Genomic DNA, 15,452 nt, shown 5'->3' on the forward strand with positions numbered 1-15,452 from the left:
CTCCCTACTCACTATACAGGGCACTATATAGTGAGGACGCCATTTTGTAGTGCTGTCCGAAACCTTAGTGAGGATTATTTACACCCTATATAGTGCACTCAAAGTATCCCACAATGCATCACGAAAAGTAGTGTACAACCGATAGTCACTAACCAAAGCAATATATCCCATCATGCATTGCGGTCGCGCTGAAAGAAATCAAATTAAAAGTCTCAAATTTGATTTAATTAAAGGCAGCGGCAAAGAAGAAAGTATTCAGCCTTGATTTAAAAAAAAAACTGAAAGATGCAGGTGCTTTGTATTGATTAATGTAGGAAATGCGCTCAGTATAATATGGATTTATCACAAAAATACACGCATGTATTTATTATTTTGAAAACCCAGCAGTTGACTGATCTGGCACGTTTTAGCTGTGCGACAGTAATGACGTAAATACCAGCGCGACGGAGTAGTGTCCAAAAGTGTTTTTTCATTTTACCAATGAGCTCACTGTATAGTCCTCTATATAGTAATTCCCTATATGGTGAGTAGGGAGTAGTGAACTAGTGAGCAATTTTGGACACAGGGTTTGATTTCCGCTGTACGTTTTACTTCCGTCCTACGATGTCTCGCACAGGTCTCAACGAATCTCGTTTACGGTCATTGCTTTGACATATGGACTGATATATTACAGAGCGTATTCCAAGCACTCATAACTTGCTACAGCAGTGACAAAATAGCTCTCAAAAATGCATTCCGATATTTAATAAAATGAGAAATAGAATTTTGATGATAAAAAATTTGCCTTCAGTTCCCCTTGAATGTTTATATTTAAATATTTATGATGTGTTTAGTGATTCTGCTAATCTGTCGGTTGGTGCTACGTTTATTTTTTTTTTCTTATTATTCCGATGAGAAGTTCGTAGTCTTGTGGTATGCTGATGTCTCAGAGTGACACTGTTAACACACTTATGTTGTTTAATTGGAGAACATTTTTCATTAATTTCAGATATGAGATTCAGTCTTGGCAAAAATGATTTTTTTTTTTGCTCTTTTCTCACTCACTCTTTTCTAGCAGTGTTCATTTTTCATATTCATGAGAAATCCAGCACAGTATTAGTAGAGACAGTGAAAGTTGGATTCTAAGTACCGGAATATACAGTACAGCTATCTGACTGTATGGGTTGGAGCGGAGACTGGGCTCAGCTAGTTCGTGTTCTGTGAGTTCTAGGACAAGCATGATGGAGCTGACGACACCGAGGGAGAGCTGGACACAGTAAAGGCCTTAACTTGAGGAAGCTGGAAGTCGGAACTGGGAATAACATTGTTTTTTACTTCTGTGCACTCCAAAGTGGGGGAAAAAACATGGCCTCCATGTTCATCTTGGCTTTAAAAATCTCACAAGCTAACTATGATGAGTGAAGTATATTTACCTCGGAACAGTGAACTGTATAGTCAGTGTTGTAGATTTCACAAGTGTGTGTGTGTTTTGATAGATCTGAAGCAAACTTGTATTTGCAGTTTAACTCATTTAAAGGTAACGAAGGCTGACTTTGTTTACTGTTGATGTTGTGAGCAGCCATGTTGATTTCATGTCAATCGCAGGCCACGAGACCGTCCCAACTTTCTGAGTAGAAATTCTGTCTCGAGGGGGAATTTTCTTTCGTATTTCCTAGTTGGAAGTTGGAGGTCCAGACTAGCATCCCACCGGTGCCATTTGCAGTAGGCAGTTGTGGGTAATGTAAGAAATCATTAACAAAAGTAAAAATGTTTATGAAAGACTGTTGAAAAACAGTTTACACAAAAGTTCATTATACAACCCCGATTCCAAAAAAGTCGGGACAAAGAACAAATTGTAAATAAATACGGAATGCAATAATTTACAAATCTCAGAAACTGATATTGTATTCACAATAGAACATAGACAACATATCAAATGTCGAAAGTGAGACATTTTGAAATTTCATGCCAAATATTGGCTCATTTGAAATTTCATGACCGCAACACATCTCAAAAAAGTTGGGACAGGGGCAATAAGAGGCTGGAAAAGTTAAAGGTACAAAAAAGGAACAGCTGGAGGACCAAATTGCAACTCATTAGGTCAATTGGCAATAGGTCATTAACATGACTGGGTATAAAAAGAGCATCTTGGAGTGGCAGCGGCTGTCAGAAGTAAAGATGGGAAGAGGATCACCAATCCCCCTAATTCTGCGCCGACAAATAGTGGAGCAATATCAGAAAGGAGTTCGACAGTGTAAAATTGCAAAGAGTTTGAACATATCATCATCTACAGTGCATAATATCATCTGTGTGTGTGAATTTCTGTGCGTAAGGGTCAAGGCCGGAAAACCATACTGGGTGCCCGTGATCTTCGGGCCCTTAGACGGCACTGCATCACATGCAGGCATGCTTCTGTATTGGAAATCACAAAATGGGCTCAGGAATATTTCCAGACAACATTATCTGTGAACACAATTCACCGTGCCATCCGCCGTTGCCAGCTAAAACTCTATAGTTCAAAGAAGAAGCCGTATCTAAACATGATCCAGAAGCGCAGACGTCTTCTCTGGGCCAAGGCTCATTTAAAATGGACTGTGGCAAAGTGGAAAACTGTTCTGTAGTCAGACGAATCAAAATTTGAAGTTCTTTATGGAAATCAGGCACGCCGTGTCATTCGGACTAAAGAGGAGAAGGACGACCCAAGTTGTTATCAGCGCTCAGTTCAGAAGCCTGCATCTCTGATGGTATGGGGTTGCATTAGTGCGTGTGGCATGGGCAGCTTACACATCTGGAAAGACACCATCAATGCTGAAAGGTATATCCAGGTTCTAGAGCAACATATGCTCCCATCCAGACGACGTCTCTTTCAGGGAAGACCTCGCATTTTCCAACATGACAATGCCAAACCACATACTGCATCAATTACAGCATCATGGCTGCGTAGAAGAAGGGTCCGGGTACTGAACTGGCCAGCCTGCAGTCCAGATCTTTCACCCATAGAAAACATTTGGCGCATCATAAAACGGAAGATACGACAAAAAAGACCTAAGACAGTTGAGCAACTAGAATCCTACATTAGACAAGAATGGGTTAACATTCCTATCCCTAAACTGGAGCAACTTGTCTCCTCAGTCCCCAGACGTTTACAGACTGTTGTAAAGAGAAAAGGGGATGTCTCACAGTGGTAAACATGGCCTTGTCCCAACTTTTTTGAGATGTGTTGTTGTCATGAAATTTAAAATCACCTAATTTTTCTCTTTAAATGATACATTTTCTCAGTTTAAACATTTGATATGTCATCTACCGGTATGTTCTATTCTGAATAAAATATGGAATTTTGAAACTTCCACATCATTGCATTCCGTTTTTATTTACAATTTGTACTTTGTCCCAACTTTTTTTGGAATCGGGGTTGTAAAACAAAGATTTGAGCCGACTGAACATCTATTCTTCTTCTTCTTCATATTATTATTATTATTATTATTATTCTCTCATCTGGCCAATGCCATCATGTGTTATCTGTCATCCGGCGTCGTCTACATTTCATGAAAATCGCTTCTTCTCCCTCAATTCTTCACCGATTTTGATTTTCTGGCCTGAAGGTCGGGGTACCTAGGGTGCATATAACTTCTACCCAGATTTGCTTAATTACAATTATGAATGATGTTATGGACTAATTAAGCCTTAATGAGCAATACAATAAAAATCATGTCTTCTCAGTCAGTTCCTCGCTGTTTTGGATTCTTTCTGGCAAATAAGTAAGTATTCCTAGGACGTATATAGCTTGCAGCATTTCTTGCACAAGGTGGCCCACTTTAGATCGTTCCTTCTGGACTAGACGGGCCGGAGTGAGCTACGCCGTCATTGATGGTCTCGTCGTCGTTGTTGTTGTTAATCCAGCTACTGGGGTGCATAAACATACTCTTGGTGCTGGTCCCAAGTCCGGATAAATTGGAGAGGGCTGCATCAGGAAGAGCATCCGGCATAAAACTGTGCCAAACCTAACATGCGGCTTGAAAAGAGGAGTACCTGGGGGTCAACTGTGCAGGAAAATGGGGCCTGCGATAGTGAGGTGAGAGAGCGAGTGTAGGCAGGGTGGAGCAGTTGGAGAAGGATTTCAGGAGTCATTTGTGATAGGAAAGTCCCAGCTAAAGTGAAAGGTAAGCTGTATAAGACAGTAGTGAGACCAGCTGTGATGTATGGATTGGAGACCGTACCCTTAAAGGAACAGTCCACCGTACTTCCATAATGAAATATGTTCTTATCTGAATTGAGACGAGCTGCTCCGTACCTCTCTGAGCTTTGCGCGACCTCCCAGTCAGTCAGACGCAGTCAGACGCGCTGTCACTCCTGTTAGCAATGTAGCTAGGCTCAGTATGGCCAACGGTATTTTTTGGGGCTGTAGTTAGATGCGACCAAACTCTTCCACGTTTTTCCTGTTTACATAGGTTTATATGACCAGTGACATGAAACAAAGTTCAGTTACACAAATTGAAACGTGGCGATTTTCTATGCTATGGAAAGTCCGCACTATAATGACAGGCGTACTAACACCTTCTGCGCGCTTCGACAGCGCATTGATACCTTCACTCCTGTTTTTTTTTTCTCTCCCCCGCCCCCCCTAACTTCCGTCAATACAACCAACGTGACCACCAAGACAAGTAGCCTGCACTCCTTGGAACACAGTCTAGTCCGGGGGGCGGGGGAGAGGGGGAAAACAGGAGTGAAGGTATCAATGCGCTGCCGAAGCGCGCAGAAGGTATTAGTACGCCTGTCATTATAGTGCGGACTTTCCATAGCATAGAAAATCGCCACGTTTCAATTTGTGTAACTGAACTTGTTTCATATCACTGGTCATATAAACCTATGTAAACAGGAAAAACGTGGAAGAGTTTGGTCGCATCTAACTACAGCCCCAAAAAATACCATTGGCCATGCTGAGCCTAGCTACATTGCTAACAGGAGTGACAGCGCGTCTGACTGCGTCTGACTGACTGGGAGGTCGCGCAAAGCTCGGAGAGGTACGGAGCAGCTCGTCTCAATTCAGAGAACATATTTCATTATGGAAGTACGGTGGACTGTTCCTTTAACGAAGAGACAGGAGGTGGAGTTGGAGGTGGCGGAGTTGAGGATGTTAAGGTTTGCGATGGGAGGTTGGACAGGATAAGGAACGAGCACATCAGAGGGACAGCACATGTGGAGAGCTTGGGAATGAAGCTAAGAGAGATGAGACTGAGATGGTACGGGCACATCCTGAGAAGAGACGCAGAGCATGTTGGAAGGAGAATGTTGAGGATGGAGCTGCCAGGCACACGAAAACGAGGAAAGCCAAAGAGGAGATGCATGGATGTGGTGAGAGAGGACATGAAAGTGGTAGAGAAGGATGCGGAAGACAGGGAGCAGCGGAGACGAAAGATCCACTGTGAGACCCCTAATCGGGAGCAGGCAAAAGAAGAAGAAGAAAAGATGATGATTATTATTATTACGTTGTTATGAAACTCTACGAGCCCATAGAAGTCGGCTGTAGGGGTTTTGCAGGGCGCTCCCTCTGCAAAGTCCTGAGTCGCTTGGGCATAGTAGGAGCAGCTAAGAAGACGGCCATTGCATCCGCAAGCGAAGCCGCAGAGAAAGCCACACGGTGGCTTTGGATTAAAAGGGGTGATCCGTGGACTGCTACTGGGACGCAAGTCGGGGCTTGATCAACCCCGGCTGGGTCGCCTGGGTGAGGGTGTATGATGTTGCGAGACCCGAAACACCCGAGGACCCCAGGATACATCACTGAGGATGCGTCCCAGTGCATCCATGAGGTGTTTCTAGCATAGTCAGTGATGGGTATATCTTTCTGGGTCTACTTGCTTTAATCCACACTCGATGAACCATCAGCGAAAGACACGTTAGAACAAATTGAACTGACTGGCACCTTTAACAGGTTTAACTTCCATGTAGGTCCTTTTGTAACTGTACAACTACACTGAGATTTGCATACCTGCAAAGTGGAGTACATGTAGATCATGTAGATATACTTGATAAAACAGTGACTTGGTGTATTCGGTTTTGCTTATCGAGACACATCCGGCTGGTGCTTGCGTATGTGTGCACACGCATACACATACAGTACACCCACATAGTGAATTATGAATTGTGCCATTCAAAAGCATCCATCCTGACTCTCCCCTCGTGTACTGTAAAATGTAGTAGGTGTGCATGGATTAAAGTTTTCCATCGTGTGACGGATTTCCGTCAACTGAACTCTCCCAAGGCCAAATGTGAGGTCGGTGCTGATCCGAGGAGAATTAAAATGACGGGTGGTTGGGTAGAGATTGGGTTATAACACTGATGTGTTGCAACACCATCAACTATCAGCAGGGTTTATTTAACTTTTTTGTTTTTGAGCCATGCTTTGTGTCGTTCATTTCCTATGTTTGATCATGTTTAAACGTTCGCTGTCTACGGTGCGGCATTAAAAAAGCATGCGCTGTCAAAATTGGCAAAATACATTCCCGCGTGCTTGTGTCTGACCATTTCTGTTTTGTATTAAATTAAATCTTGCCAAAATGACTTAGTTCAAACTTGGACATATAGAAATAGAGCATGTTAAAAAAAAAAAACGAAAAAATAAACCCCGGAAAGCCCGCTCCTCTGCTTCAGCCAGACTTGAAGACCTGACGGTGCAATGCTTGCAGACTGTCAGAAGTAATTAGACCTAAATTTATAGCTAACAAATCAGCAGACGCCCCAACAATTATTATTTTCGTTAGGCCAGTGTGTAAGGTATGTTAGAACCGTGCCTTATAGCCTACGTTATATCACAATTTAAAGGAGGTTTGAGGAGTTGGAGGCTGCGAGCGCAATGATGTTCCGACATGCGCTAAACTTTATTCCCTGAAAATCATACACCAGCGTTCAATGCCCCAAACAGTCAAAAATGTCTAAGACTACGGTTAAATAATAATCATAGCCTACTAAGTTAAATTACGTCAAAACATCTGTTTCTGGCCTATGAAATGATGGAGGAAAATGAGAATGAACACAAAGTAGATAGCAGCCAACTTCACGCGATCTTTTAGGGAACTTAACACTCGTGTTGGCCACAATATTTCTCTTAATAAAATCTTGAATTGTTTTTGAAGTCGTATTCAACACAAAGTAAGGTCAAATTATAATTTTAATTTTAATTTAAGCGAATTTTCTATGTTGACGTCGAGCATAGAGGAGCATGTCATTCTGCTTTCGGTTTCGGCAGCATGGATGCGCTTTACATGAAAGAAGGCACTGATGTGTCTGCCATCGATAAAGGTGTAAAACAAGTGGAGGTGGGCTTGGCTGTACGAAATAGGCGAAAACGGAAAGCCATTTAGTTCATGGTGCAGAAAACTAAACATTCCAGGCGCTTGCATTTGTGTGGTTTGCCACAAAAAAAAAATATATGGAAGCAATGGAAAGAAAGTGCAATAAATTGAATATATTAATCCATTAATTAATTGATAATAGTTATCAGTTCTAAGTTAACCATTCTCAGAATTTCATCGAAATCCAGCAATAACCCCCCCCCCCGTAGAATTTCATCGAAATCCACCCATAACCCCCCCGTAGAATTTCATCAAAATCCACCCATAACCCCCCCGTAGAATTTCATCGAAATCCACCCATAACCCCCCCGTAGAATTTCATCGAAATCCACCCATAACCCCCCCCCCCGTAGAATTTCATCGAAATCCAGCCATAACCCCCCCCGTAGAATTTCATTGAAATCCACCCATACCCCCCCTGTAGAATTTCATCGAAATCCACCCATACCCCCCCCCCGTAGAATTTCATCGAAATCCAGCCATACCCCCCCCCCGTAGAATTTCATCGAAATCCACCCATACCCCCCCCCCGTAGAATTTCATCGAAATCCACCCATAACCCCCCCCGTAGAATTTCATCGAAATCCACCCATAACCCCCCCCCGTAGAATTTCATCGAAATCCAGCCATAACCCCCCCCGTAGAATTTCATTGAAATCCACCCATACCCCCCCTGTAGAATTTCATCGAAATCCACCCATAACCCCCCCGTAGAATTTCATCGAAATCCAGCCATAACCCCCCCCATAGAATTTCATTGAAATCCACCCATACCCCCCCTGTAGAATTTCATCGAAATCCACCCATACCCCCCCTGTAGAATTTCATCGAAATCCACCCATACCCCCCCCGTAGAATTTCATCGAAATCCACCCATACCCCCCCCCGTAGAATTTCATCGAAATCCACCCATAACCCCCCCCCCCCGTAGAATTTCATCGAAATCCAGCCATAACCCCCCTGTAGAATTTCATCGAAATCCACCCATACCCCCCCCTGTAGAATTTCATCGAAATCCACCCATAACCCCCCCCCCGTAGAATTGCATTGAAATCCAGCCATAACCCCCCCGTAGAATTTCATCGAAATCCACCCATACCCCCCCTGTAGAATTTCATCGAAATCCACCCATAACCCCCCCCCCCCGTAGAATTGCATTGAAATCCAGCCATAACCCCCCTGTAGAATTTCATCGAAATCCACCCATACCCCCCCGTAGAATTTCATCGAAATCCACCCATAACCCCCCCCCCGTAGAATTGCATTGAAATCCAGCCATAACCCCCCCGTAGAATTTCATCGAAATCCACCCATACCCCCCTGTAGAATTTCATCGAAATCCACCCATACCCCCCTGTAGAATTTCATCGAAATCCACCCATACCCCCCCGTAGAATTTCATCGAAATCCACCCATAACCCCCCCCCCGTAAAATTTCATCGAAATCCACCCATAACCCCCCCCCGTAGAATTTCATCGAAATCCACCCATAACCCCCCCCCCCGTAGAATTTCATCGAAATCCAGCCATAACCCCCCCCGTAGAATTTCATTGAAATCCACCCATACCCCCCCTGTAGAATTTCATCGAAATCCACCCATAACCCCCCCGTAGAATTTCATCGAAATCCAGCCATAACCCCCCCCGTAGAATTTCATTGAAATCCACCCATACCCCCCCTGTAGAATTTCATCGAAATCCACCCATACCCCCCCTGTAGAATTTCATCGAAATCCACCCATACCCCCCCCGTAGAATTTCATCGAAATCCACCCATACCCCCCCCCCGTAGAATTTCATCGAAATCCACCCATAACCCCCCCCCCGTAGAATTTCATCGAAATCCAGCCATAACCCCCCTGTAGAATTTCATCGAAATCCACCCATACCCCCCCTGTAGAATTTCATCGAAATCCACCCATAACCCCCCCCCGTAGAATTGCATTGAAATCCAGCCATAACCCCCCCGTAGAATTTCATCGAAATCCACCCATACCCCCCTGTAGAATTTCATCGAAATCCACCCATACCCCCCTGTAGAATTTCATCGAAATCCACCCATACCCCCCCGTAGAATTTCATCGAAATCCACCCATAACCCCCCCCGTAGAATTTCATTGAAATCCACCCATACCCCCCTGTAGAATTTCATCGAAATCCACCCATACCCCCCCGTAGAATTTCATCGAAATCCACCCATAACCCCCCCCGTAAAATTTCATCGAAATCCACCCATACCCCCCCCCGTAGAATTTCATCGAAATCCACCCATAACCCCCCCCCCCGTAGAATTTCATCGAAATCCAGCCATAACCCCCCCGTAGAATTTCATTGAAATCCACCCATACCCCCCCTGTAGAATTTCATCGAAATCCACCCATACCCCCCCGTAGAATTTCATCGAAATCCACCCATACCCCCCCCCGTAGAATTTCATCGAAATCCACCCATACCCCCCCCGTAGAATTTCATCGAAATCCACCCATAACCCCCCCCGTAGAATTTCATCGAAATCCACCCATAACCCCCCCCCCGTAGAATTTCATCGAAATCCAGCCATAACCCCCCCCCGTAGAATTTCATTGAAATCCACCCATACCCCCCCTGTAGAATTTCATCGAAATCCACCCATACCCCCCCTGTAGAATTTCATCGAAATCCAGCCATAACCCCCCCCGTAGAATTTCATTGAAATCCACCCATACCCCCCCTGTAGAATTTCATCGAAATCCACCCATACCCCCCCTGTAGAATTTCATCGAAATCCACCCATACCCCCCCCGTAGAATTTCATCGAAATCCACCCATACCCCCCCCCGTAGAATTTCATCGAAATCCACCCATAACCCCCCCCCGTAGAATTTCATCGAAATCCAGCCATAACCCCCCTGTAGAATTTCATCGAAATCCACCCATACCCCCCCTGTAGAATTTCATCGAAATCCACCCATAACCCCCCCCGTAGAATTGCATTGAAATCCAGCCATAACCCCCCCGTAGAATTTCATCGAAATCCACCCATACCCCCCTGTAGAATTTCATCGAAATCCACCCATACCCCCCTGTAGAATTTCATCGAAATCCACCCATACCCCCCCGTAGAATTTCATCGAAATCCACCCATAACCCCCCCCCGTAGAATTTCATTGAAATCCAGCCATAACCCCCCCGTAGAATTTCATCGAAATCCACCCATAACCCCCCCCCCCCCCCCCCGTAGAATTTCATCGAAATCCAGCCATAACCCCCCCTGTGGAATTTCATCGAAATCCACCCATAACCCCCCCCCCCCCCCCTCGTAAATTTTCAGTCAAATTATTATTTTTTGCTTTAATCCATGGGGTGTGTGCGAGAGAGAGAGAGAGAGAGAGAAGCCACAGAGAAAACACTCACCAGTGATTTTCCAGAAAGCAACACATGGTGCAGTTAGAAATGAATCTTTCTGCTCTTTCTTACAGTACCAGTCGAAAGTCTTGGACACACCTTGTAATTAAACTGCTTTTTCTTTATTATTTTCTCTGTTGTCGGACGATGCAGAAGGCATCAAAACTGTGAAATACACATGGAATTGTGTAGTAAGCAAAAAGGTCCAAACAAACCAGAATGTTCTGTTTTACCTTGATGACGCTTTGCACACTCTTGGCATTCCCTCAACCAGCTTCATGAGGCAGTCACCTGGAATGGTTTTCCACCAGTCTCGCAAGCGTTCTCGTATACTGTGCGTTGAGCTCTTGTTGGCTGCTTTTCTTTCACTCTGCAGTCCAACTCATCCCATACTGTCTCACTTGGGTATAGGTCAGGTGATTGTGGAGGCTCGGTCTTCTGATGCAGCTCTCCTTCTTGGTTAAATAGCCCTTACACAGCCTGCAGGTGTGTTTTGGGTCATTGTTCTGTTGAAAACAAACGATGGTCCCACTAAGCCCAAACCAGCTGGGATGGCATGTCGCTGCAGAACGCTGTGGTAGTGATGCTGGTGAATTGTGCCTTCAGTTTGAACAAATTGCCTATAGTGTCACCAGCAGACCATCTCCATACCATCACACCTCCTCCTTCATGCTTCACACATGCAGATACCATCCGTCCTGCTTTTCTGCGTCTCACAAAGACACGGCGGTTGGAAACAACAATCTCAAATTTGGACTCCTCACACTGAAGTCCAGATTTTCACTGGTCGAATGTTCATTCCTTGTGTTTCTTGGCCCAAGCAGTTCTCCTGCTCTTCTTTTTGGTCTCCTTCAGTAGTGGTTTATTTGCAGCAATTGGACCGTGAAGATCTGATTCACGCAGTCTCCTCCGAACAGTTGATGCTGATGTGTCTGCTACTTGAACTCCGAAGTATTCGTGTAGGCTGTAATCTGAGGTGCTGTTAATCCGCTGTTCCTGAGGCTGGTAACTCTAATGAACTTATCCTCTGCAGCAGAAGTAAAACTTGGTCTTCCTTCCCTGGTACAGTCCTCAGGAGAGCCAGCTTCATCAGAGCATTCGATTAGTTTTGACAACCGCATTTGAAGATGCATGCAAAGTTCTTGCAGTTCTTCAGACTGACTGACCGTGTTTTAAACTTATGATGGATGCTGTTTCTCTTTGTTTAGTTGAGCGGTTCTTGACATAATATGGATTACTACAGTTGTGGAATAGCGCTATTTACTCTGTTTTTATTATTTACTATTTGATCTTAAACGCATTAAGAAGGCAAGAAATTGTGCTAATTAACTTTTGACGAGGCACATTTGTTAATTGAAGGGCATTCCAGGTGACGACCTCATGAAGCTGGTTCAGATAATGCCAGTAGTGTGTAAAGCGTCAAGGTAAACGGTGGCTACTTGGAAGAATCTAAAATATGAAGCATATTGTTTTTTTAAGCCCTTTTTTGTTTACCACATAATTCCATGTATGTTCCAGATGTTCTTTCGTTAGTTTTGGTGTCCTCAGTAATGTTCTGCAATGTAGAGAATAGTCACAATACAGAAAAGTCTATGAATGAGTACGGGTGTACAAACTTTTGACCAACACTGTGTATAAATACACATCTGCACGTGTGTGTTGATTGCACTGCTGGCTGCCCCTCTCTCTGCTAGAAGAGTCCTATTTGAACTGTAGTGTTGATTTTTAATTTAGCTAACGTTCATTTTTATTAATTCTGTCTCTCTCTCTCTCTTGCGCCCTCTCTCTCTCTCTCTCTCTCTCTCTCTCTCTCTCGTGCGCGCTCTGTCTGTCTGTCTCTCTCTCTCGCTGTCTGTGTCTGTCTGTGTCTCTCTCTCTCTCTTGCTCGCTCTCTGTCTGTCTCTCTCTCGCACGCGCGCTCTGTCTCTTGCTCACTCTCTCTCACTCTCTCTTGGGCTCTCTCTCTCCATCTTGTGCACACTCTCTGTCTGTCTCTCGCGCTCGCTCTATCTGTCTCTCTCTCGTGCTGTGTCTCTCTCTCTCTCGCATGCTCTGTCTGTCTGTCTCTCTCACTCTGTCTCTCTCTCTCTTGCTCGCTCTCTGTCTCTCTTTCACGCTCTCTTTCTCGCGCATGAACGCTCTGTCTCGCTCTCTCTCTGTCTTGTGCGCTCACTCTATCTGTCTCTCTCTCTCTTTTGTGCTCTCTCTCTCTCTCTCTCTCTCTCTCTCTCTGCAGAAGCTGAAGATGAGAGCGAGAGGTTTGTCCCCTGATATTCGTCAAATAGATCTGGATGTGAACCGCACATACAGAGACCACATCATGTTTATGCGTCGCTATGACGTCAAGTGCGTGATACACACACTGTCATGTACACACAGGCTTACACACACACTGCATTCTTCAACATTTTATACAGCTTATTATAATAAAAGGGAAGTAGGGATAGAAGGGGACAGACAGAGTAGAACACATTTGGCTTGGGTTGTGTTTCTAATGTGCGGCATCTGTTTTTCTAACACACACACACAAGATGGGTCAAGACAAGAAGCCTTTATTTATCACATGTACACTTAAGCACAGTGAAATGTCTCCTCTGCATTTAACCCATCTGAAGCAGTGAACACACACATGTACGTGCACACACACACCCAGAGCAGTGGGCAGCTGTGCTACAGCGCCCGGGGAGCAGTTGGGGGCAGTGTTGTAGTCGATTCACTAAACCTCGAGTCCGAGTCCAGTCTCAAGTCCCCAGTGTTCAAGTCATTAAAGAAAATTTCGAGTCCGAGAACAAGACTCCACCTGCACCATTTGACAGTAGCTGTTGCTGCCTTTATGTGAAAGCGTCTCTGCTGCTGCGTCGGACTAACATTCCTGCTCGACTGCCCCGTTTTAGTTAACAGGCTACAGATAAAAAGCTTGTTCATCGCTCAGCAAGCCCCGCCCACTATCAACAGGGCAAATAACATGAGAGAGGGTTAACACTAGCTAGTTCATCGCTCAGCAAGCCCCGCCCACTATCAACAGAGCAGTGAACATAGCATGTCACTTCCTTCTCTGGGTGGAGTCGTACCAAATGATGATTGAAGTTCGAGGTTGTCCCCGTCGTCTCCGCGATAGTTCTTCTACATGTTGAACACATACAGTAGCAGTGCATTTTTTCCCACTGCACGAGAAGTCTGTATAAGCAAAGCGGACAATCCTAGGGGCTTCTCTGCAGGCATTTTAGCGCCATTAACGTTAGTTTGTTCCTGAACATGACGTATGAACAGGTGAATGTGCATTCTCTTGCACCAAATTAGTATAAAGATTAATGTAGATATAAATATCTTGTGCCAAATCATTATGGCACGTTACAAAAAAAAGAAAAATATAAGTCCTCGTCTCCAATTTACGAGTCCAAGTCATCAGTGCTCAAGTTCAAATCAAGTCACCAGTCCTTAAAATTAGGGCACGAGTCCTGGACTCAAGTACTACAAGCCTGGTTGGGGGTTAAGTGCCTTGCTCAAGGGCATTTCAACAAATCAGTCAACCAGCCAGCAACTTTATTAAAGTGTCAAACTTATACAGTAGCTGACCACGAGTATCCTACTAATTGGGGACATTAGCTGTAAATAAATAAATATGAATAAAATCTGAAATATATTAACTTAGAAAGTCCTAACTGTTATTCTTGACAAATAAATAAATATCCTTGATTAGAATGGAATATAAATAAATAGATATGAAGGAAATATTAAATAAATATATACACAAATCTATAATCTTAAATATATATATGGGTCTGTCTCAGAAACTGGGTACTGTGGGGGTACCCCACTAAATATACTCAGTCAATAAACTATACGGTTTTGAATGGTGTTGTTGGTTTTAATTTGAAATAAAATGATGAAAGAAATAATACAGATAAAACTAAATCTGTGATGTGAATACTCTATTCAGAATTTGGCAAAAATTCTGCAAATTTGTGGAAAAATGGCGGCTTGATCTGGGACATGATAAACGGTTGACTACATCGCATTCCCTTAAAAAGGTTGTAGTCCACTGAAAAGTCTACAGTTATCACTAATTGTATTTTAAGCTGTAACTTTATACACCTAAGGATTGGTGCACTCACAGAATAATCATAACCGTAATAAAACATCATGAAAAATATTCGATCACCGTTGTAACTCTATTTTCCGCAAACCCAAAACCAATATGATCGTGTGTTTTGATTTAAACGGAAAGCCTCAGGGTCGAGGTCACTACCTCACCAAAAGTAGGAACTTAAAATCACTACGCCATATAAACATTTAGTTATAAATCTGCGATTTTGTTTTTTAAACGAAAGCTGAAAGTTCGGTATAGAATATGTTTCTTACAGAATATGTTACGATGGTAGCTGGTCTTGTATGAATTTCTGAGCTATAAAATGAGTTGTGGTCTATTTTTTTACCGTAGCGTGTTATTTGTGTGCGGGGAAGGACGCACATTAACAATTTGCATGTGTAGAATGGAATTTTCCACTCCAGCAGTTAGAAGTTGATCGTGCTTCCATTTGCGGTCTTTGTTACGCGGGTGATCTGTTCAGACGTTATCACTGAAAAGGTGAGTTTTGACAGTTTTATTTTGTTTTAGTCTTGCAGTATAAGGCAATAGAATGTTTCTTTTTCATCTTACTTTCATATTTCATAGTGTTTGCGTATTTTTGGCCAATATTTTGCAACCATGGTCAATTTAGATCGAACTTTTGATAGAAT

General features: G+C 43.7%; 1 protein-coding gene across 5 annotated transcripts in view; it reads left to right on the forward strand.

The window, feature by feature from the left end:
- usp6nl (USP6 N-terminal like) overlaps nt 1-15,452 on the forward strand; it is a 218,867-nt gene that overhangs the window by 165,818 nt on the left and 37,597 nt on the right. For all 5 annotated transcript variants that reach the window (XM_060903023.1, XM_060903020.1, XM_060903024.1 and 2 more), the window contains one exon: nt 12,949-13,058. In XM_060903023.1, the coding sequence (XP_060759006.1) occupies nt 12,949-13,058 (110 nt within the window). The remainder of the gene's footprint in view (nt 1-12,948; nt 13,059-15,452) is intronic.

This window comes from Neoarius graeffei, chromosome 21 (assembly GCF_027579695.1).
Source record: "Neoarius graeffei isolate fNeoGra1 chromosome 21, fNeoGra1.pri, whole genome shotgun sequence".
Classification (NCBI taxonomy): Eukaryota; Metazoa; Chordata; class Actinopteri; order Siluriformes; family Ariidae; genus Neoarius; species Neoarius graeffei.